The sequence below is a fragment of the Magnolia sinica genome, chromosome 19 (genome assembly GCF_029962835.1).
Source record: "Magnolia sinica isolate HGM2019 chromosome 19, MsV1, whole genome shotgun sequence".
NCBI classification, from domain to species: Eukaryota; Viridiplantae; Streptophyta; class Magnoliopsida; order Magnoliales; family Magnoliaceae; genus Magnolia; species Magnolia sinica.
Genome location: NC_080591.1, coordinates 44629727 through 44653997, shown reverse-complemented (window position 1 = coordinate 44653997; position 24271 = coordinate 44629727). Strand labels below are relative to the sequence as shown.

At 40.6% G+C, this 24271-nt stretch overlaps 1 protein-coding gene across 2 annotated transcripts in view; it reads left to right on the top strand.

Moving 5' to 3' along the window:
• LOC131234333 (uncharacterized) overlaps positions 1-24271 on the top strand; it is a 55029-nt gene that overhangs the window by 9270 nt on the left and 21488 nt on the right. Inside the window, exon 2 of one of the 2 annotated variants that reach the window (XM_058231137.1) lies at positions 9585-11079. In XM_058231137.1, the coding sequence (XP_058087120.1) occupies positions 9585-11079 (1495 nt within the window). Of the gene's footprint in view, positions 1-9562; positions 11080-24271 lie in introns of both variants that reach the window. The other variant, XM_058231138.1, reaches the window with a different exon arrangement.

Genomic DNA, 24271 nt, shown 5'->3' with positions numbered 1-24271 from the left:
GCAATTAGGAAGATTTGACTGATTGATTATTGCATAGCTAGCTTATTGATTTCGCTAACTAGCTACCTAAATATGAGGCTTGGGCCTCCTTATTGATGGGGCAATTATGGGGCTTGGGCTTGGGCTTAATGTGCCTAGGCTTGGCCCATGCATCGTGGGCACAATTTAGCTTACATTAGCCCTCTCTGCCTTTAAGGAACTCTGCCCTTATATTGCTCATAGAGGTCAGGATTCGGGTGTTGGAAGTCTGTAGCTGTGATCCATGTAGCATCGGAGAGAGGTTGTCTTTGTCAACAAACGAGAAACTTCTGATAACCACCTTAGCGCATGGAGACAATCTAGTTAAGAGAACATTAACCATTGTGTCTGTAGGTGGCAAAATGGTTAGAAGTGTGATGGTTTGTTCTTCGATACTATCGTCAGCACGGTGCTTACAATAGATGAAATCTGGTGGGAGATCTAAAACATAAGCATTGGTACTAATCTTCTTTTTGATTTTGAATGGTCTCACATTGCGAGGATAGAGCTTCTTCAAGGTAGCAGGGGGGAACTGTTGAGGACCATATGGGTGTTTCGACCAGAAACAAAGTATCCACATTCAATAATAGCAGAAAAGACAAGCTATCGATGTCCTAGAAGGGGGTGAATAATCGAAATAAAAGCGGAATATATGATCTCAATTGCCCAAGTATTGAAACCTTGATTGCAAATAATTCGTAGGACAACTTTCACCTAAAATTTTAGGCAGGACAACCTTATTTTACGACTTCTTTGAAATCAATCTTTCAAACTAGCAAGAGAAGATAGAATAAATATAATATTCACCACAAAGAATGAAATAAATATGACATTCACCACAAATAAAGAAATAAGCATTCACCACAAGGCACAAGGGGTTATAGTGGTTCGTTGCTTAAAAACTACACCTAGTCCACTCTCAAAATTACTACCCACGTAATTTTGGCTTTCACCATTTCAAGGTTTTCACAGGTTCACCTTAGCAACCTTTATATAGTTCTTGTGATTTTCACGGGCTCACCACAATAAAACCCTTTTTGTGATTTTCACGGGCTATCACAAATCAACCCACTGAAATTTTCACAGGTTATCTTAGAAAAATCTAAATGAAATAAAATAAACACTGTACTTATCTTTAAATGTAGATTCGAAGATGCAGTCGAAGCTTGTAGCAGAAAATCTTCTTTTTTGAATGTAGAGGAGGCAATATTCGCTCAACTAGAAAGAGTATAGGGTTCTAAAATATTTTAGAAAATGAAAAACCCTAATGCTACAGATTCAATTATCTTAATTCTCAAGTGGAGTATAGACTACTTTCTAGAATATAATTGAGATTAGCTTGAGAAAGGGAATTGAATAAGCTTAAAATAAATTTATAAATACTGCACAATTAGCTTGACGATGACTTGAGCTTCTCTCCCTGGCAGAAGGTTTAGAGTGATTTTTCGTTGTAATTTAGAATGAGAGAAGGTCCCTATTTATAGCCAAAGGATATGGAAATTTGGCTAGCCTAAGAATAGGTTTGGCTTGCCGGATTCCACCAAATTCGTTCTAACAGCTATCGGATTGCGTGGGATAAGTTTTATCCAAAATTCGGCTGGCCCAAGGCGAAATTCGGCTGGCCGAATTCTCGCGAAAATCCAAGAATTGCATTGTTGGAATTTGACCCGAACTTCACTTGGGTTGGTCGAACTTCAAGTTAGGCTAGGTAAACCAAAAGTTAGGCTGGCCAAATTTGCAATAGATTTTTGAAATTTAGCCCGAACTTGAAGTTAGGTTGGCCAAAGAGGTTAGGCTGGCCGAACTTCAGAGCAATTACACCATAGATAACCCAAAGTATACAATTTTTGAAAGCACCTAACCTAAGGTCTTTCTAGGGTTATATCACTTGTTCGTTGGCAAATACAGAGATCTTCTAATCTTGATAATCTTGAAATCGAGTGACGTCTTGAGATGATAAGCTGATCTTTATGAAGTGTAGTTGCGATCTGACCGGTATCGTTGTGTATCTTTGTCTTACGAAATTTGACAACCTTATGTGTACTAAACATATAAGCACTTACAATCTTCCCCTTTGTCAATTTCGTGACAAAATACATATATAACATACACAACACATTCACCAACATACATACATGCATAGTGACAAAATACATATATAACATACACAACACATTCACCAACATACATACATACATATCACAAATAAATTCTCATGATCTCAACCAAAAACAAGATTGAAGCTCTGTAGTTTCAATAATCATTTGTATTCCACAATAACCATTCGTACATCTATAGGTCCCCCTGAGAAATAAAACATGTTATATGCCATCTAAAATATAATCTCAAGTAAAATTCCATACACATCGCATTTCTCCCCCTTTTTGTCACAAGTTGACAAAGGAAGAAATGAAAATGAAGATTTAATGAAATTCAGGAATAGCATTGATCAGGGTAAATTGAAGCAAAATATCATATAAAGCAGAGAATATAGTAGAGTAGCAAATAAAGTATCCAAACCAACCATCAGTATATAGGATTATATAGATCCAGTCAAATAAGAAAATAAAATATCTCACTCTTGACTCTGAAGAGGATGGTGCAGGCACTTATTAAATTGATGAAAGTACTTTTTCATGTACTCCATATTTGATTTTTGAGTTTGGACTAATGATTCTTGGCATACTTGTAGAGCATCCACTTTTTCTTCTAAAGTAGACAACCTCTCATGAAATTGAGAGGGGTGATAGTCAGAGTCAGTTGCCTCTTCTGAACCTTCCAAGTCATCAAAGATGTCGTCCATGTTGATATCTGCTTCTTGAGGTTCTTCCTGATCTTCTCTTTGTTTAGGAAGGGGAATAAGCTGCATCATATTAAGATTAACAATTAGCATTATTAAATGGGAGTTCGGATTCCGGTGCTTCAAACGAAGGAATTTGAATGTGACATTGAAGTGCAAGAGAGGACATAAGGTGTCCAAACGGAATCAAACCATGCTTGGGATGCAATCTAAATTGAATGATCGCATAACAAATCAAAGAAGGTAGACAAATGCGCATACCAGTGATGACAACATGGATAACACGAAGCATAAAGGGTGTAAGATTAGTCTTATTCCCTTCCCCAGGATATACATTGGAAGTGAAGATGCGATGCAAGCCGCAGTATTTGGGAAATAATTGGTTCGTGGGTAAGGCGTTACCAGACCTCCATTAAGCATTAAATCCACATAACGCTTGGGTAAGTGACTGTTTTTCAGAATTAGACATTTTTTTTTTCCTGAAAGAGCCGCAATTGGTATTCCATCTTCTACCATTTCAATTTCCATTAAGACAGATATGGTGGAAGGCGTTATGGTGACAATATCTTATAAGCATTTAATTTTGAAAAATAATTCATCAAGAGAGACTTTAGTAATAGAGGCATACATGCCTTGTATGATGGGCCGATAAGCCATCCTGCCCCAATTCAGAAAATTTTCCCATCCAACCTCGGAAAGGAGTTCAACATTGACTAATCTTTTAATGATTATGCTCCTTCTGCAAAAATCTCACACATTTTTTGGGTCATCCTCTAGTGACCGTAGGGTCTGCACATCAAGACGAGCCGATCGGGAAGAGGAACCGGCTTGTACCTTACGTACAACCTGTCTTGCTCTTGGTTCCATGAGATTGCACGAGGAAAAATCACAAAAAATTGCAAGAACAATGTAGATCAGATTGTGGAAGAAACCCACCAAGAAAATGGTTTCAAAATGGGGTTTGCGCAATAGATAATCGGGTCTCGCTGCCTATATAAGCTGATCCTTCATTCAATTCACTTTAACCTTTCTCAGACTCTGCTTCTCCATTGCGCGACTGCGTCACATACCACTTTTGCACGACCGCACAATTGTTTTGCATTGTGCGACCGCGCAACATCCATTTGCTTCAGCATAAAATTTTCTAAGTGTTAAGACTTTGCCAAAATTTCACCCTATTTCTCCCTCGTATTTTGACTTCATGGCAAGGGGCAAGAGATCATCCGGCGCCTCCCAAGAGCACACGACCCTTTCTCAGAGGTCTGAGCTTGAGAACCTTCAATCCTCCCAAACCGAGGATTGCCTTAGCAAGAGAGTGAAGACTACAACCAAATACCCCTCTATCTTCAAAGAGCCAAGCCTTCCAATCATAAACTTCTCCAATCGCATAGCTCTTTTTGCTAGTCCTATTCGCCAAGCCATAATCATGGGTGATGTAGAAAGACCTCGAGAGGGTCGAGAGGCGGGCTGAGAGAACTGGCTAAAGGCCACCGCCAATCTATGGACGGACTGTTCAAGATAATCCGACAGAGAATCCACTCCTACTTTCTCAAAGAAGAAGCAACCAAAGAACAAAGAACGGCAACTCTATGACAAAATCAAGGAGTTTAACAGGAAACCTCTGCAGAACACATGGACTGTGTGGAGGTCCATCGGGAGATGATTAAGTTCAATAGTCCGTTTAAGGATGAGATGATCATCATCCCCATGAACTTGCACCACCACCTTTCGATCCTCTACAGTGAGCCCACTGATCAGATGACACACAATAAGATTCTTTAGACAGCCCATTAGGCCATGAGGGAACCTCATATCCTGGAGGGTCATTTGGTGTAGAAGGTTTCCTGCCAAAAGACAGGCAAAATTTCTCCCATGTGATTTTGGATGCCATGTCACAACCCTCATCATCACTCACTACTTCGAAACAGTACAATGCTTCCACACCAGGGACTCCTTACAGGGAATGGAGTAGTTCAGGACTCGAGGTTTCTTGTCTTCATGCAACCATTATAATGCGTGGGCTAGAACCATAATAAAAAGAGCACTTGGAGGTCCTAATCAAAATTAACCCGCTGAATGCGATTGAAGTCATGCCCGATGATTTTTGCAAGGACGTGACCGCGTGTTGAGACTCAAATATTGCATATTTAACCCTTCAATTACATTAGTTATCCTGACATTTAAGTGTTAATTCGATTTAATTATATATGTTTTCGTCATGCGAGGTAATTTGGAAGCCTATGATGAATATGTGCTTAAAAGGATGGATTTAAAGCTTAAAGAAGATAATGAAGAATTGGATTTATGGAGGATAATATTGAAGAATTCAAGTACCAAAGATCTAAGGAAATCAAGTGAGGAATGAAGGAATCGAAGATTTGAAGTGAAGAAACCAAGGAAAAGGTATCCCGAAAATTCAGGGCTAGAAAAATCATATTATGAAATTCCAGGGCTAGAAAAACAGTCCTAAAAAAAATTACAAAAACAGACTTCGATACTATCGATGATAGTTTTGATGCCAATGAAGCCAACTTCGATCCCATCGAAGCCACTTCAATCCCATCACAAAAATCAAGGAAAATTCGATTTTCTTGCTAGACATATTCATGCATCCTTTGATGCCATCGAAGGTGCCATCAAAGGAGCTTCGATGCCATGCATCAAAGCTGTGGTAACTGCGTAAATTCAAAGTTGGTTTGCAAACTTTTCTGAGGCGGTGCAAAAGATTGAGTTCCAAAACTATTTAAAGGAGTTCATAGGCTATGCCAAATAATCTTTTAGGGTTTGGAAAGGGAGAGAAGGCTCAGGTGGAGCGTTGACAACGTTCTTCTACTTCGATTTCTTCACGGGTTCTAGTAGATGTTTTAGTTTTTCTTTTGTTTTTGAGTTAGCTATAACTAGCTAATCTCTTAGCTAAGGCTAAGGGAAGAAGCTTGTAGTTATTGTTAATGTTTAGTTTACTTTGATTCAAGTTATTTGGTTTATATGTTGAACAATTCATTGATATTTGGTTTGAATGAATAAGTATTTCTAGTTTATTTTGATCCATTGTCGACTCCGGGCACATTGGATGCTTAGGCAAGTTAAGAATAGTTTCTTATCTATTTTGTAAGGGATTGATCTATAAAATCTATTGATCTATCGTTGACTCCGGGCACGATAGATGCTTTGAATTCCTTGCAATCAATACTTTGGTGTATGATGTGGGAACCAATTCAATCGAAGTTCAAATCTGGTTTGATACATGAATGATGGTTTAACTGAATTATCCTCTGATTGGATAGGATAGGACTTCGATTCCAATTGAATATACATTGAATCAGTAAATTGAATATTGAGATTGCTATGAGTGGATTCTTGGATCATTGGTCTTTTATTTATTTGTTTTAAAACTCTTTCCTAAATTGTTGGATTAAAAACCCAGACAAACACTTAAACTTAGATTAGTTTTAGACTATCCCCCATTCCCCGTGGATTTGACATCGGTCTCACCGAGTTATTACTACTTTGTAACCCTGCACTTGGGGTGACAAGCGAACAAGTTTTTGGCTCTGTTGGCGGGCAGTGGCGTTGAACACAATCAGGTTTAGCTTTTCTAGGTTTAATTTATGTTTTTGGTTAGATTTTTTTAGTTTTTTGAGTTTTTCTAGCCTAGGTTTTTTTATTTTTTATTTTTATTTAATTTTTTATTTTAGGATTTTTTGATTTTCAAAATTTTGTTTCTAGGGTTCATAAACTCAGGAGACGTCAAAAATCTCCGTTCTTCAATTGTCACTTAGAGGGCTCTTGTCGGGACGAGAGAGCCGTGATCAATCTGGTTAATGCATTTGCTTTTGCAATTTCATGTTGGGGTACGTGTTTAATTTCAACGTCATGAAATCCTTCCAACAATTGTCATGCTTGTTGGCAATAGGGTAACAATTCTGGATTTCTTATTTTAAATTCCACGGTTAGCTGATTTATCACCAGCTTGGAGTTCCCAAAGATTTGCGGAGCTTGAATTTTCATCTTGCGTGCTATTTCCAACCCTACGACGAGAGCATTATATTTGGTCTCCTTGTTTGTACACATCATACTTAACGCAAAAGAGTATCACAACAGGTTGCCATGGGGACTATTAAAGATCACTCAGACGCCTGCACTTGACGCCTGGGAAGCACCATCAAAATGCATCTGCCAAGGACTAGGCGACTCAACTAGCAACACTTGCTCGTCTGTCAACTTATCAGTAATCTCTTCAGTCTGGAACAGGATGGGCTGCTAAAAAGTCTGCGACTGCCTGTCCTTTCACTGCCTTGGACGGTTCATAAGTGATCGTAAACTCAAAAAGAAGCAACATCCACTTAGCTAGCCTTCCGGACAGGAATGGTCGTGTCATTAAGTATTTTATTGGGCCTGATCGTGAGATTAATGTTATTTTGTGAGACAAATAGTGATGCCGCAGTTTCTGTACCGTGAAACGAGGGCTAGGCATATTTTTTCAATGGGAGAATAGTTGCATTCTGCCCCTATTAAGGTTCTACTCAAGTAATAGAGGGCGTTTTCTTTCCCTTGCTCATTGCATTGAGCTAGCTCCCAAAGAACTTTCACACATGATGATGTATAAGATTAAAGACTTGCCTTTCACAGGCGCTTTTAACACTGGAGGTCATTTCAACAGGTCTTTGATGGAATCAAACGCATTTTGGCATGCTTCGCCCCATATGAATTCCACTCCCTTTTTCATGAGGTGGGGGAACGGTTGGCATCTCCCTGCCAAGTTCTATATGAAGCGTTGAATATAGGCCAATTTTCCTTGCAAACTTTTTAGTTCTCATAACGTTATTGATGGCGGCATTTCTTGAATTGTCTTCATCTTTCCCGAGTTGACTTCTATTCCACAACGCCTGACAATGAACCCAAGGAATTTACCGGATGATACACCAAACACACACTTTATCATATTCATTTTTAACTGTTTCTTCCTGAGCTGGCGAAAGACGGATGACAAATGTTCCTGATGCTCTGCATGGCTGCAGGATCGTACTACCAAGTCGTTGACATAACATTCGACATGCTTACGTATCATGTCTTGGAAAATATTCTGCATTGCTCTTTGATATGTAGCCTCGACATTTTAAAGCCTGAACGACATAACTTCGTAACAATATATTCGCAGAGATGTTTTGAATGCTGTAGCTTCTTCGTCTTCTGGTGCCATATGTATTTGATTGTACCTGGCATACCCTTCCATGAATGGCATAACTGCGTATTTCGTCATACTGTTGATCAACAATTCTGTTATGGGCAGCGGGAAATTATCTTTTGGGCATGCCTCGTTTAGATTCCTAAAGTCAACACATACGTTGATTTGTCCACTCTTTTTCTTGATGGACACAATATTAGAGATCCACCTGGGATATTTTACTTCTCTTATGAAGCCGACCTTAATCAATTTGCTTATCTCTTCCTCCATCAGAGGTATTACGTCGAGGTGGAGACGTCTCTTTGCCTTGTTGACTGGCTTCTTATCTTTAGAAACGTTAAATCGATGCATTGCTAACTGTTGGTTTTAGGCTAGGCATTTCCGTGTATGTCTAGGCAAACACATATTTATTCCTTTTCAACAATTCAACATACTAGTCTACCACTTCTTTTGACAAGCCAGTGCTTATGTATGTATTTTGAGGTTCATACTCCGTCCTCGGATTTATTTCTTGTAATTCATCAACGGTTGGCTGTCCTCCGTCTTCTATTTGTTTCGGCATTGTGGGTGCTTCACCTCTTCTTTGTTACTTTCACCTGTGTCTAGACTTGTTTCTTTGCCAACTGCCTAGCAAGTGTGAGTCACATTCACTTGTGCATACGTAGGGGATGCCCCCAGCCCACAAAGTTTTTCCTGTTTTCTTTCATGTACACTGATCGGGATCTGGAGACCTCTACCATTGTCCAGTCCTGTTGGTTCTTTACAGTCGAACCCCATAGCTCCCATAGCTTGCATAATCGTTTGGCTTCTGGACTATTTCTTTTCAAATCTTCTGGCAGGAGCTTTTTGCTGATCACTGGTTTGTCAGTTTCTTCTTCCATTTCCTTTTTGGGCAAGGTGTAAAACATTATTGGCCTCGGATCAGCAGAACTGGGCTCCACACAGAACCTGTTTGGCATGACGGGAAATGATTTGCTCCTTTCCAGTTGTGGTGTAGGCACCGTATAATTCGACTGCAAGATCTTTATCCGTTCTGGTGACAATAACATCGAAGGAGGCTGTCTCAGTTGTCTCAAATGTTTCGGGACGAAATATAATTTCTTTTTCTTTACCGCTGCCATGCCCGACTCTTGAGCTTTTGGTTGCCCCCTATTCTTTTCGTTGGATAGTTTAACCTGCGTGATCGTTCTTTCTGGTACTAGGGTCTTATCACCTTTAAACTATGGACTTTCTTTATTTAAAGCTTCGTCTTCTTCTGTGGTGAATTCGTCTTAGTAACTCGCGTATGCAAAGAATAATTCTGCCATTGTATACGGCTTCGTATTGGCCATTACCTTATATTGAAAGCCGTTTCGACAGTATTTGAAGCACTGTGTAAAATGTGTAAAATGTTTTCCCTTGCAAGAAATCCATGTATATAGTCTCATTACCACCCATTTTAAATTTTTGATAGTTGTGTAGGCATTTCATGCATTGTGATCTTCATCCTCATTCCTTGAAGAGGTTTAATATTTTATTCTGCCTTTCTGTGTGTAACATGCCTATAACCCTTTTACCAGGTCAATGCTTCTTCTAATGCAGGTGGAAAGAACAGTGCTGATAGGTCTCTTCTAGTTGATCTTGTCTATTGGGTGTCTCAAAACCCTCCACCAGCACACCTTTTTCTCATATCAGGAGACAGGGATTTTGCTAACATTCTACATCGTTTACGGATGAATAACTACAATATATTGCTTGCAAGCACAGCATGTACTTCAGGTGTTCTTTGCAGTGCTTCAAGTATAATGTGGCATTGGAATGGACTGGTTCGAGGAGATGGTCTTATTGGCAAGCATTTTAACCACCCTCCTGATGGGGTATATGGTTCTTGGTATGGTCATTACGAGGGGCCGCTTGATGATCCCTACTCAGATATGGAGCAATCTGCTTGTTTGCAGGCTGAGGATTCTTCAGAACCTGGCACAGACCCCAAGCCTCGCCCAATTCCCAAGGTATTAGTGAATAGGATTCGTCAAGTATTGAGCTTACACCCTGAAGGAGTCAGCCTTACAGAGCTTCGTACAGAGCTGGGGCGAAGTAATGTAACTATGGATAAAGATTTCTTTGGATACAAGAAGTTCTCACGCCTTCTTTTATCTATGCCAAATGTTTTGAAACTCCAACGTAACCCTTCAGGTGAAAGGCAGCCATTAGTATTTGGTGTCAACCCAAAAGCTGCTGAACCATATGCATCCAATTTGAAGTCATCCACACGATCGGAAGTCGCTAATGCACAGACAGAGGGTAACTCAGCTGGTGAAGGGCTGCTACTATCAGATAGTACCCGTCAGAATGCTGCCGAACCAGTTGAGCTCAGTTTCAAGTCATCCACTAATGGACAAAAGAACCACACTATGACTGCAGAATCTAATGGGAAATTATCACCATCACCTCCTCAGCCGATAAGGTTAGTGCCTTCTATTTGCCATGAAGAGGTTGATAAAAACAACACCATTGGTTATTCGACGCCTATGCAGCAACATGGTTCCATAGTTGAAGAGGGATTTTTCCTAAGAATTTGGAGAACTTGGTTTGGTGATAGAATTGGTGGTTCAAATGAGAAAAGTCATTGCATCCCCTGTGAAGATGCCTATGCAAAGGTCACCAGCTTAACTGATTATGAGAAGAGAGGATCCAGAGAAAAACCTAGCCAATCAAGCTTTCATCAACCTGATCTGTCAGGTTCTACTTCAAGCTCTTCTGATGTTAGGAAATCAGCTCCTGAGGAGAATACCGCTGCACAGTCAGAAAAGAATGATGAAAAATCTAGACCACAATCCGGCTTCTTTAATCAATTTGTTAAGTGGTGTAAATTTTGGAAAAATGGAGAAGAAAGTCCTGATCATGGTTCTGTATCTGCTGATCAAGCCATGATAAATCAGTCTACAGATGAAAGTGGAAGAGGAGGTGAAGAAGTGAATAAAAAAACTCAGTTGGAAAATCATGTTTTATTTTCCAAGGCTTACTTTTGGGATGATGTGGAATCATTTTTGCTCACCCCTAAAGGTTCAACCCTCGTCTCCCAATCAAGGAACAGGTATTGTTAGTTCAGAATTACTAAAGACAGTTCTGTTTTCTTTCTCCATTTATGTCTCGAGTTATCTATGCTGACTGTGCGGCTGTCTATTTTCCACATCTATCCCTCTACTTTGATCTTTAGTTAAGTTGTTTCCTACTGTTCTTTTGCTTCTTGCTTATAATAGTACTGCAAAATTAGGGATGATGGCACACATCTTTAGCAACAATAGCAACAACAGATGGAGTTTTTTTTTTTTTTTTTTGCAGGGTTTTGTTGTATTTTTATTGCCACTAGAAATAACAATGGAAATGGCTTTTTTTTTTTTTTTTTGTTCTTCCTGTTCAATCCGTGGGGATGGTTAATTAATGACACAAACCAAAGATGAACTTGTAATTCATGGTTTCATTTGGTTCACTACCATTGTGGGAGCATTAGGGGTGGCCATGCAAAGGCAGTAATTACAAACAGAAGACTTATGGAGGGTAATGTTTTCCACAAAATTGTTGCTATTGTTAGTTTGAGACTGTTGTTTAATATCATTAAAAAAAAGAGACAATGGCGTATATCTGCCTATGTTTTGGGCCATTTCCAAAAAAAGAAAAGAAAAGATCTTACTTTTAAACTCTTTCTTGAAACCTGCCTATCTTTTACACCGTTATATATTTTACCGTAGTCCGTCTGCTACTGTTGCTTGTCAGATGCTATATTTTTAAAAAGACCAAGATACCCATGCTTCTTTTAACAGATTTTTTTCATCTCCCGCCGCTCTCTTGCGGCACCACGGATGAATGGGTTGATGATCTGAGCCCTCCATCTGTGTGGGCCACCTGTGAATGGGCAATTACACTAGTTTTGAGCTATCAAACAATCCTTTCCATCCGGTTTTCCAACTTCGACTGCATGAAGGTTTTGGTTACTACCCTTTCAATAGGATAAATCTTCATAAAAATGAACCTAACCAAGCCCAACAACTGCTGAGGCCATTAACAGATGGCATTCGTCCCAGTACTTATCAAACTTCATCTGCATACCAATTGCTATCAGTTGTAGAAAATTTGGACCCTTACTAGCACTTTTTTAAAGGCTTAATCTTCCAACGAGACGGAAGAAATAAATTTGCGATGAGATACTTATTTGCAGAAAAAATCTTCATGCAGTCATAAAAAACTTTGAGAAACTTATGAACTTCTTTTGCTTTGCTCCAATCATTTTCATTAGGCAACCAAGAATATGTTCTATCACGTGCCGCATAGTCAGGAAATGCAAGCTCCAATTCCATGGCCAAATCCAATATTTCAAAAGTTAAATTCCAACGTGTACATACATTTAACTTCAACATTTTGTGAGATGTCACATTCAAACGTTGGATTACCACTCCATATACTCAATCTTAAAGACAACCCCCTTATATATTATACATTCTTATATTCTCTACAGAAGGATCAATTGTTTTTAGCCCTTCTTGTACAATCAAGTTTAGTATGTGAGCACAACACCTAACCTGGAATATTTTTTCCTCAAAAATAAATTTTCTGTTGCCTTGAACTGGTTACGTAAGAATGAAATTACATTGTTATTGTAGAGACATTATCTAAAGTTATTGAAGAGATTTTCTTTTCAATGCTCCACTCTTGTAAACAATTGTAGATGCAATATGAAACAACCAAAACCAGAATAAGGGGGAAGGTAACGAAAGTTCAAAATTCTCTTGCAAAATTTTCAATTTTCATCAACGTAGTGGGCGGTTAATGGAATGTATCCCTTTCTTTGCTTGGACGTCGTCCATAAATCAGAAGTCAAACTTATTTTAGAGACTGATGCCAAAACTATTTTCAGTTTCATCTTTTTGTTTGTGTACATCTTCATACACTCTCTTCACAGTGATGCGGGAGGCCTTCTCAACTAGTGGGTTAAGGAATTTACAGAATCTTGCATAGGTTTTTTCCTCGACGATCACTAATCTTGCATACCACTCTTCAACTTCTCATTGTCAAACTCATTAGTAAAAAGTATACATTAAGAGTCGTCCCCTTCAGTCTTAGTAAATGAAAGTGAAGATACTTAGATACGAAAATATTTAAAATTATTCCCTGCCTAAAATAAAGATATGAAAGAAAGAGCAGATTTCGTAATCTAGAGATTTGAAAAAAAAATGAGAACTGATGATGGGCTAAAAAAGGAAAGTGGTCCTTTTCTTGTACACATGTGGATCGTGCACATGTGGGATATGGGACGATTGCATCAGAATACATCTAACTTTCAGCACACCATTAACCATAACTTCTTCAAAGTCATCCCACACTGCTGATCTTTTATTTCTTCTAGCCAAAGCTGAAGACACTTCTCCCTTCACAATAAGAGATGTGACAGATGCACCGACACCGGGGGTAGTTAGGACTTCCTCACTAGTCATCTATAAATATAAAGATGTAAGAAACTGATTTTTATGCATTGATCGAAATAAAGTAGTGTCAACCTAAAGGCCCTTCCAAATTTTCTAGACTTGCCTAACAATCTAAATTAGTCACCCATTCAAGGTTGGATAAATTGTAATGCTTTTATTTTCTAATTTAAATGTCACACCGAAATTCTGTCAAGATCTCTCCGTATCTCTCTAGAAATATTAATCTTGCATTTGATTTCCATGTCAAGTATCCACACAAAGTGTGGATATTTGACAACGAAAATAAATGCAACAAATATATCTAAAGAGAAATGGAAGAAGAACCAGAACAAGAGATTGCATTTAAGTTAGAATAAATGAAAGCATTCAAATCGATCCAACTTGAAATGTCCAAAAATGGGATAATTTGATAATTTCTATACCTCCAAAAACATATTATATCCATGCCTGGCGACGTAGAAATCCTCAAACGGGCAATTGATTATCCTATATTACAATTCTAACAATCTAATGAACAATTCTAACAATTTCTAACAATAAACAATAAACAATAAGCAATTCTAACAACCCAATAAACAATTCAAACAATTTCTAACAATTATAACAATTCTAATAAACAACTCTAACAATTTTAACAATAAACAATCTAATAAAAAATTCTAACAATTCCAATGATAAATAATAAATAATTTCTAATAATTTAACAATAACAACGGTCAGGCTTACTGGACATTGGCCAGCGGCCGGGTTGATTGGTCATTAGTCGTGGGTCGAGCTGCCATTGATAGCGGCCGAACGAATAGTGACAGTGGTCGGACGGTCATGTAGGACAGGGACTCGAGTTGTCATGCCACCAGTCGGGCTACCGTTGACAGCAGCCGGACGAACAAGGATAGTGCCCGAATGCCCAAAATGAGAGAGAGGAAGAGGGAGAGATGGGTAACATGTGAGAGCTCGGCGAGAGAAATGAGGTCGAGTCAGGCATTAGGGGTGCGTGCGTGTGTGTGTGTGTGTGTATTCGAGTTAGGCTAAGCTTCGAGCTGAATCAAATTGAGCTCATCTAGCTTGAGCTTGGCTCGAAATTTTTCAAGCTCAAAAAAAAAAAAAACAGCTCGACTGGGCCGGAACAAAGATTCCGAGTTGAGCTTATCCGAGCAGAGTCTAGCAAGTTAACCAAGCTAGCTCGGTTCGTGTCTAGCTCTAAATCAGAGTGATGATTGTGAGCATGTTTTTTTAGTTCATTTACTTTTTCATGTCGTAGTTATTGTATGGTACCTACATTTATATTATTATAAACTCATTATGGTTACTATTAGAATGATTTCTTACAACAGTACATACTTTTAGGCCCCCATTAAATGGAAACTTATTACGCATGTATTCTTTTTGCAATTTTTTTATATTTAAGAGATGCAAATGTGCATTTAGGCATCCCTTGAAGTTTCACTGAAAATTTCCATTGTTTTCCCCTTGTTTCCCCCAACATTTCTGGTTATCGGCAATAATGATATTGTTTCTATATCCCTAGTCAGCGAAACTTGTAGCAATACTGACAACTCGAACACTGCTAATGGGGACATCTCGTGCACACGCACGTCGCCCCACCTACATACGTACGCACGGAGTAGGAGGGCATCACCGTCGATCTGGCTCGATGACGACGTCCAGGGAGGGCCTCCTAGATAGAAGACGAAGTTTGGTTCAAAAGAGTGGGCCCGATAGTCAAGAAAAGCCTATCATGGGATCTCATAATCGTGGCCCACTAATCGGATTGATTTCATATTTTATGTTTTGCTTATTGTTATTATTTAGAACATCATGAATGCTTTAGATTTCTTTGTTTGATTTTTATTTTAGTTACTTCATCGCCAAGTAATAGGTTACGAACATGGCGAGAGTTTTGGGGTATATGGTTTTTCCTATAAATAGGCACCCCTTGTAGTTCTTTTGATTCATTGAAGATTAATAAAAATTCTACATTTTCCTACTCTCTAAGTTGTGAAGCCTAATTGGGTGCGAAGCCCTCCCTTTATCGAAGGGTTAACTACCGTTGTGTGAAGCCACATCTATCCCGATTCGCCCCCATCCATCGCCATCTCTACTACCCATCTTCTACCATCCTTTCTTCTCATCTCACCCCATCATCTACACTTCGAATCAATCATCTATTGCAGCAATTCCCCTCCCCACAACAAAATTTCAGAATTTGGCCCTACAGGAGGGTTAAAGCTTCTGCGAAGCACCACGCACAAACCTTACATTGGATCGAGTTGAGATTTGGGGGTTTTGGAGTCCATCCCTGGCTGACTAGGGCCGAGGTGACCTTTTATTGAATAGTGGGCCCCACACACGTGCGGACGGGATCACACGCATGTGCGTCGGGCCATTGTTGTTGTCCATGCGTGCGGTACTTCTCTGGTTCGTTTCTCTCCTCTCTTTCACTCCGCTTTCACTCAAAATCCCTAAACCTAACCCTAAATTAATCAAATATCCAATTTTATGCCCCTTTTCTTACCTTAGGGTTCTCCGAATTGGAATTTCTGAATCCCTTGGAGTAGGGACTGATTACTATGCATGTGTGGATGATTATTTCTTATCTTTGAGTATCGTTTGGTTCATAATTTTTTATTGATCCAGCCCTATCATGTGTAGGCCTGGACCCGCATAGATTCCCCTTCATTGAATGTTTAGACTTTCATGTGGGATGTGGAATTAATATGGATTGTTTTGAATTGGTATGATCTAAAGCCTGAATTCTTGCATCTCATACTTAAATTTCATGTCCTGCATCAAATTTGGTATCAGGGCTTAGGGTTCTTATAAGGGAGTGCATTATTTGTTTAGGGTTAGTTTGTTTGAGTCCGTCATGCATCTAGTCCATCACATGTAGCTTTTAGGAGTCCATAGTCCCTTATTTTATTAACTATATTGCTGGAGTAACATTGCATAGTCCCCTCATATAGAGTCTCATAGGATCATTTAGTCCCATACAGTCGTCGTAAAAAGTCCTTAGGTGGAGTTAGCAAGTTGTACGCTCACACGTACAGGTCATGGTTTTAGCTAGCACCCTACACTAAACATGGAACAACTGCTAGAGTCACTAAATAAGCTGTCCCAACAGATCGAGGCTTGGGGTAAGTGCTTGGAACGAAGCATAGATCAACGCCTTGACCAAATAGAGGCCTCCCTCAGGACAAACCCCACCATTAGGGAAGATGGCCAATCTCAGGCAAGTGGCCGGGAGGATAGACCAATGAATGGAGGTGGCCAAGGAATCAGTCATGGGCGAGCACCTGTACCCCCACCCCATGAGGGACATCAAGACCATTATTTGGAGGGGTACAGCATGTGTGGCCTCGTGGCCAGAGAGAGTGCACCAGAGGCTGGTGTAGAGTTACCCACTAAGGCCATTTCGGTAGTGGATGAGTTACGTGATGTCGTTCCTGATGATCTACCGGATGAGTCTCCCCCTAGGAGGGATATAGAGCACGCCAAAACATGGGACATTGTAATACCTACAGCCGAGTTTGTGTTTAATAGTTCTGTCAATAGGTCCATAGGTCTGTCCTTATGAAGTCGTTACTGGTTATAAACCTAGGAAACCTATTGATCTTGTCCCTATGTCACTGTCCCATAGGCCGTCAGAGCCTACAGAGTCTTTTGCGCATCACATTCATTCATGGCATCAAGAAATCAGGCAGAAGATCATAACTAGTAATGAACATTACTCACTTTCTGCAGACCAACATAAATGTTTCAAGGAATTTAATGTAAGGGACTTTGTGATGATCCGCATTAGGCCAAAGCGGTACCCTCAGGGAGTCGTTCGAAAATTACACGTGTATAGTGCTGGACCCTTCAAAATTATAAAACGAAACGGTCTCAATGTGTATGAGGTAGATCTTCCACATTCTATGGGAATTAGTTTCACATTCAACATGGAGGATCTAGTTACTTTTCAGGGGACCGCTGATACTTTGTTTGGCCCTTCGCCTACCCATTCCGATTCCCCAGATTTATCCCTTGATCCATGGCCCCCTCCCAACCCATTTTTTCAGTCTCTACGTCCCATACCTACCTGTCCCAACCCATTTTTCCAGCCTCTACGTCCCATACCTACCCATCCCGACCCATTTTCCCAGCCTCTACCTCTCGTACCTACTCTTCCCGACCTTTCTTCCCAACCTCTACTTCTCACACCTAACCTTCATACACCCAGAGAGGAAATAGAAGATATCTTGAACCATCAAATAGTTTCAACGCGGATGGCGGGTTTCAGAAGTACCTGGTTAAATGAAAGTCACGCCCAGCTTCAGACAGCACGTGGCTCATTGCGGAGGACCTTCAGAGACTTGATCCTGACTTCCTGGAGCGGTTCAGGAGTTTTATTTCCCCAGTGGCGAAATCTTCGCAGCCGAGGAGAATTAATGGGGACATCTCGCGCACACGCACACGCATGCCGCCCCACCTACACATGTACGCACGGAGGAGGGCCCCACCTTCGATTTGGCTCAATGGCGACGTCCAGGGAGGGCCTCCTAGCTAGAAGATGAAGTTTGGTTTAAAAGAGTGGGCCCGATAGTCAAGAAAAACCCATCATGGGATCTCATGATCGTGGCCCACTAGTCGGATTGATTTCATGTTTTAGGTTTTGCTTATTGTTATTATTTAGAATATCATGAACGCTTTAGATTTCTTTATTTGATTTTTATTTTAGTTTACTTCATCGCCAAGTAATAGGTTACACACATGGCGAGAGTTTTGGGGTATAGGGTTTTCCCTATAAATAGGCACCCCTTGTAGTTCTTTTGATTCATTGAAGATTAATAAAAATCCTGCGTTTTCCTACTCTCTGAGTTGCTCCCTTCGTTGAAGGGTTAACTACCGTGGTGCGAAGCCACATCTATCCCGATTCGCCCCCATCCATCGATATTTCTACTACCAATCTTTTACCATCCTTTTTTCTCATTTCACCCCATCATCTACACTTCGAATCAATCATCTATTGCAGCAATTCCCCTCCCCACAGCAGAATTTCAGAATCTGGCACTACAGGAGGGCTAAAACTTCGGCGGAGCACCACGCACAAACCTTACATCGGATCGAGTTGAGATTTGGGGCTTTTGGAGTCCATCCCTGACCGACCAGGGCCAAGGTGGCCTTTTATTGAATAGTGGGCCCCACACACGTGCGGATGGGATCACACGCATGTGCGTCTGGGCTATTATTGTTGTCCACGCGTGCGGTACTTCTCTGGTTCGTCTCTCTCCTCTCTTTTACTCCGCTTTCACCCAAAATCTCTAAACCTAACCGTAAATTACTCAAATATCCAATTTTATGCCCCTTTTCTTACCCTAGGGTTCTCCGAATTGGAATTTTTGAATCCCTTGGATTCGGGACTGATTACTATGCATGTGTGGATGATTATTTCTTATATTTGAGTATCGTTTGGTTCATAATTTTTTATTGATCCAGCCCTATCATGTGTAGGCCTGGACCCGCATAGATTCCCCTTAATTGAATGTTTGGACTTTCATGTGGGATGTGGAATTAATATGGATTGTTTTGAATTGGTATGATCTAAAGCCTGAATTCTTGCATCTCATACTTAAATTTCACATCCTACATCAACTGGCTACAACCCAAAAAAGCCAAAGAGAATACAAGGGTCAATACTCGGGAGGCCAAACGACCAATCTGCCGCCTCCCTTTTAATTGAGTTGGTAACCTCCGAGATCAGGGTGGAGGAATTCTTGAAGCAACAACTATTCCTTTCTTTCCAAATAGCCTAAAGGGTCACCATAATGACCAGGTAGGTACCAAATTGCTTTGATATTCTTTCTGATACCAAGAGGAGATCTTCGACGGTGCTTGGCAATATCCAAGAGGTGTGAAAGAGAGCAGGGAGACTAGACTACACTGAATGGGTGACAGGGTAATGAATAAAGAGGTGGTTTATTGATTCATCATTTTCCATGCACAAAAAACATATGTCGATAAGAGTCATTAATCTTCATTGCAAGTGATCAGTGGTGAGATCCCTCCGCCTTCCTAGAAGCCAAACAAAGGTAGCGATTTTTGGTGGAGCTCCATAAGACTGCATGTAGTAGGGCGAACTGCGTGAGCTGACCGAGGAGCCACGGATCATTGAAGAGCGAACCAAAAACCTATTGCTGTCGGATTTGTCCTTGTTCCACACAAGCGAGTCCTTTTGCCTTGGGAAGGTCGAATGTCATTTAAAAGCTCTAGAAGCATAAGAAAATCATCAAGTTCCTCATCCGAGAGATATCTACAAGAGGACCAAATCCATGACCCATGAGTGGAGAAGCAACAGGCAATAGAAATGGATTTGAGGCAACACAAGCCGACCTAGGGAAGAGAGGTTGGAGTGGGCGATCGCCAATCCAACCATCCTCCCAAAAGCGGATGTGGGACTCGTCACCAAGAGAGAGAAAATCCTTCTTGCTTTAAAGGGGCCATCTTAGCTATTGACTTCCAAAAATTTGAGGATCTATAAAGAGAGGAGTCCTTGGTCCGCCACCCTCTACTGCAAGTCCCACACTCGTTAGCAATGGTCTCTCTCCAACAGCTGCCTTTCTCCACGCCGAAGCACTAGATCCATTTTCCGAGAAGGACCGAATTCGTAGAAGACAGGTCCCTAATGCCCACTACACCTTATGAAATCGGCTTGCACTCCTCTTCCCAGCATAAGATGTGAAATTTTCAATTTTTTTTTAAAACATTCCCACTCTAGAGGAAATCCCTCCTTAGCTTATCCAAGGAGGACATTGAGGACATTGAAAGAAGGGCAAGTAGGATAGTGCAACTTTAATGAGCGTTGGATGGCCCTAAAGAGACAAGAAATGACTCTTCCAACGGGAGAGCTTCCTTTCAACCCACGGATACTCTCTCTCTCTCTCTCTCTCTCTCTCTCTCTCTCTCTCTCTTTCTTCTTCTTCTTTTTTTTTGGGGGGGGGGGGGGCTTACAATGAAGGGTAAGAGATCGCCCTACATCTAAAGACTGTTGTCAACCTCACTAAGACAAGGGAGGGGAGATTAATGCTAGGGAGCTTGCTTTTAGAGAGGTTAATCTTAAGCCTGGAAACCGCCTTTAAGCAGTGCATGATTTTCCATAGATATTGGATGGCCACATTGTCAACCTCACAGATCAGGATTTGTGTCATTAGTGAATTGAATATGAGTGATGTGAGGACTAGCACTCGCAACTTTGAACCCATTGATGAGGCCAACAGACACTCTCCTATCAGATGTTCTACTTAGGCCCTCTACAACAATCATGAGAAGGAAAGGGGAAAGCAAGCCACCTCCCCTTAGCCCTCTGGAAGCTTGGAAGAAACCATTAGGGGGCTCATTCACGAGGACAGAGAACCTTGCAGAGGCGAGGCACTCGCAGATCCAACTATGGCATTTGGGACCAAAGCCAAGATGACCTAGCATGTAGCCTAACTAGTCGCAATCAACATGGCCAAAAACACTAAGTTTGCAGACAACACCCCTCCCCTCTTTGTGGCGGGGATGACAAATTCCTAGGCTATAAGGGCGCAATCGAGCATTTGCCAATTAGCCACAAAGGCTTCCTAGGCTTCAAAAACAATACTAGCGAGAACAAGTCTAAGACTGGAGGCAAGAACCTTAGCTAGGATTTTGTAAGGAGACCTAATGAGGCTAATGGGTCGGAAATCCTAAAGTCGGTCTGCTCATTCAAATTTGGGGATAATGGCTATAAAGAAAGGCCCCATTTCCCATGGCAAGCGACCTTTGGTACAAAAATCAGAGATGATGTTGAGAAGATAGATTTTGACAACATCCTAGACAACTTGGAAAAATGCCAAAGGGAACACGTCAAGACCTGGGTCTTTGTCTCTACCAAGTGAGAACACAATAGCCTTGATTTCTTCTTCAGAGAATGGGGCCTGGAGAGATGAGGGTTCCTTGACAAAAATCTGAGAGAAGGCAAGATTCTACAATTTGGGATGAATCCAACCTTCTAAGGATGGCAGGTTGCTGTAGAAGGAGACAATATGATCACAAACCAAACAATTGTCCTTCACTCTGTTATCACCAATAGATAGCCCTTGATAGAATGGAAGCAGGATTTATGTCGCTAAGGCTATCAACAGGCCAAGGTCTGTCCAAGCCCAGCTTGCCAAATTAAAACCTAGGCCCAAGCCCAACCACTCAATTTTGTGCAAGATCTGGGCTGCTTAATAAGTGCACCTGATCATGCATGAAATATGGCAAAAATGCCCTTGAGGCTTGAATCCTAAATGAACTTGGATGGGCCAGGCTGATGAGACCTTAAATAAAGACTGAGCTAGGTCCAATTATTTAACGAGATTAAATTTTAGGCCCGAGCCCAACCCCCAGGCCTAGTAATCCAAGCCAGACCAAAAAGCCCAAAGGGCCAGCCCAACTCATCGACAGCCCTACTTGTAGCCAACCCCAGTTAGTTGGGATAAGGCTTCGATGATGATGATGGTGATGATGATATCATTGCATACATGAGCCCAAAGCATGTTATCATACATCACTTCCATCAGGCCGAGCATGTCATGCATCAATCTTTGTAAAAAGTCCCATATTGTGCATTGCAAGCCAAGGATCCCTTTTCAACGAACACATCAGCCACTAAAGAGAATCTTCAATATATAAGACACAAGATTCATAATAATGTTTAATTGAAAAAAAATAATAATTAAATTTTCTTTAAAAAAAAAAAAAAAAAAAAAGCCCACTTTTAAACTCTTTCCTAAAACCCACCTAACCTTTTGAAATATGGTCAAAAATCTGCCTTGGTTGACTTTGACTACCTGAAAAAGACCATTTTACCCCTACTTTTAAAAGAATTCAAATATTATATCCCCATTTACGGAGCGGAATCCACTGGGTTAGAGGACTGTTGTGGACCCCACAATGATGTGTTTGTTCGATCCACACCGTCCATCATTCGTGGATCATTATTCAGAGCATAAGCTCAAAAATGAGGAAGATCCAAATCTCAGGTGGGCCCCACAACACAAAACAGTGGTAAATGAACAACTACCCTTGATTTTGATGTAGCCCACCATGATGATAATTGCAACATCTAATCTAACCATGAGGTGGCCCGATAAAATTTATTCCTAGGATCAAAACATCAAATCCAACCGTGATTCAAATGGGTCACACAATTGGAAACCGTTTTGAGGGTGGGCATTGCGCTCTTGTCAATCGTGTGGTCCACTTGAATCACAGATGGAGAGGAAACTTGGGCCCTGGGCCTAATATGGGTAACGCACAGTGGTATGGGTGGATTTCAAATACACATCATAGTGGGCCACCTCATTTTTAAAGTCATGCCCCAGGACCGGATTGCCAAAGTTTTTCCTTTCTAAAAAGAGCACTGAATCAAAGCAAACTAAGTCTCCGTACAGCAAGTCTCCATGGGGCCTACCATGATGAATAGGTTTTATCCACACCATACATCCATTTTTTTTTCATATTATTTTAGGGTAAGAACCCAAAAATGAGGCAGATAAGAGGATCAATGGGACCATACAGAGGTGATTGAACGCTCACTGTTAAAAACTTCTTGGGAGCCCCAAAAGCCTCAGATCAATCTGATGTGTGTCTTCCCTTCACCCAAGTCTATGTGACCTTATGAACTGCTTGGATGGCAAATAAATATCACTGTGACCCTTTGGAGGGCTTCAACCATGGATGTCATTACAACCGCCTCTTCCAGTGGTGTGGTTCACTTAAGCCTTGGATCTACCTCTCTTTTAGGTTCATATACTAAAATAATCTGAAAAAATGGATGGACGATGTGGATAACATCCATACATCACTGTGGGCCTCACAGAGCACGAGCTGGACGGTTTATTGTCCAGCTTAAGCAGGACGCAATCTGCTTCCCTATTTATGAGGGGAGTGGATTAGGTGTAGTCCCAACCAAGATGCTTGTGAGAAATCCACCCCTTCCATCTACTTTGCCATCTCATTTTAGGCCTAAACCCAATAATGATGCAGATTTAAGGACTGAGTGAGCCATACGATAGAAAACAATGGGGATTATTAAATCATCCAGAAGTTGGAAAACCGGATGGAAAGGATTGTTTGATAGCTCAAAATTGGTGTAATTGCCCATTCACAGGTGGCCCACACAGATGGAGGGCTTAGATCATCAACCAATTCATCCGTGGTGCAGCAAGAGAGCGGCGGGAGATGAAAAAAATCTGTTAAAAGAAGCATGGGTATCTTGGTCTTTTTAAAAATATAGTATCTGACAAGTAACAATAGCAGACAGACTACGGTAAAATATATAACGGTGTAAAAGATAGGCAGGTTTCAGGAAAGTAAGATCTACACTTCTTTTCTTTTTTTGGAAATGGCCCAAAACATAATCTTTTCTTTATGCTTGTATCAGAACATATTTCATTATTTCTTTTGTTTATCATATTGTTTCTGTTTAGCTTTGACGTCAAGTTGTTTGTTTCTAATTTTTGTTTGATTTATAACCGTCTCAAAATACAAACCTTTTTTAAATGGAGTATAGATATGTTGTCATCTGACACATCGACTGACATTTGGGACTACAGTTCCCTATTCCAATCCCCAAGCTCTGGAAAAACGAAGATTATGTGTCGTTTGTGTGGGGTAAAATTTGTTAACAAAACTAATTGACATAGGTTACACTTAGCATGTTGAGGTGGAGATGCAAAATTGTGTCCTAAAGCCCCAGAGGAGATTCAACTTCTTTTTCAGGCTCTTCTAGACTCAAATAAGAAACCTTCCACCCCATCTAAA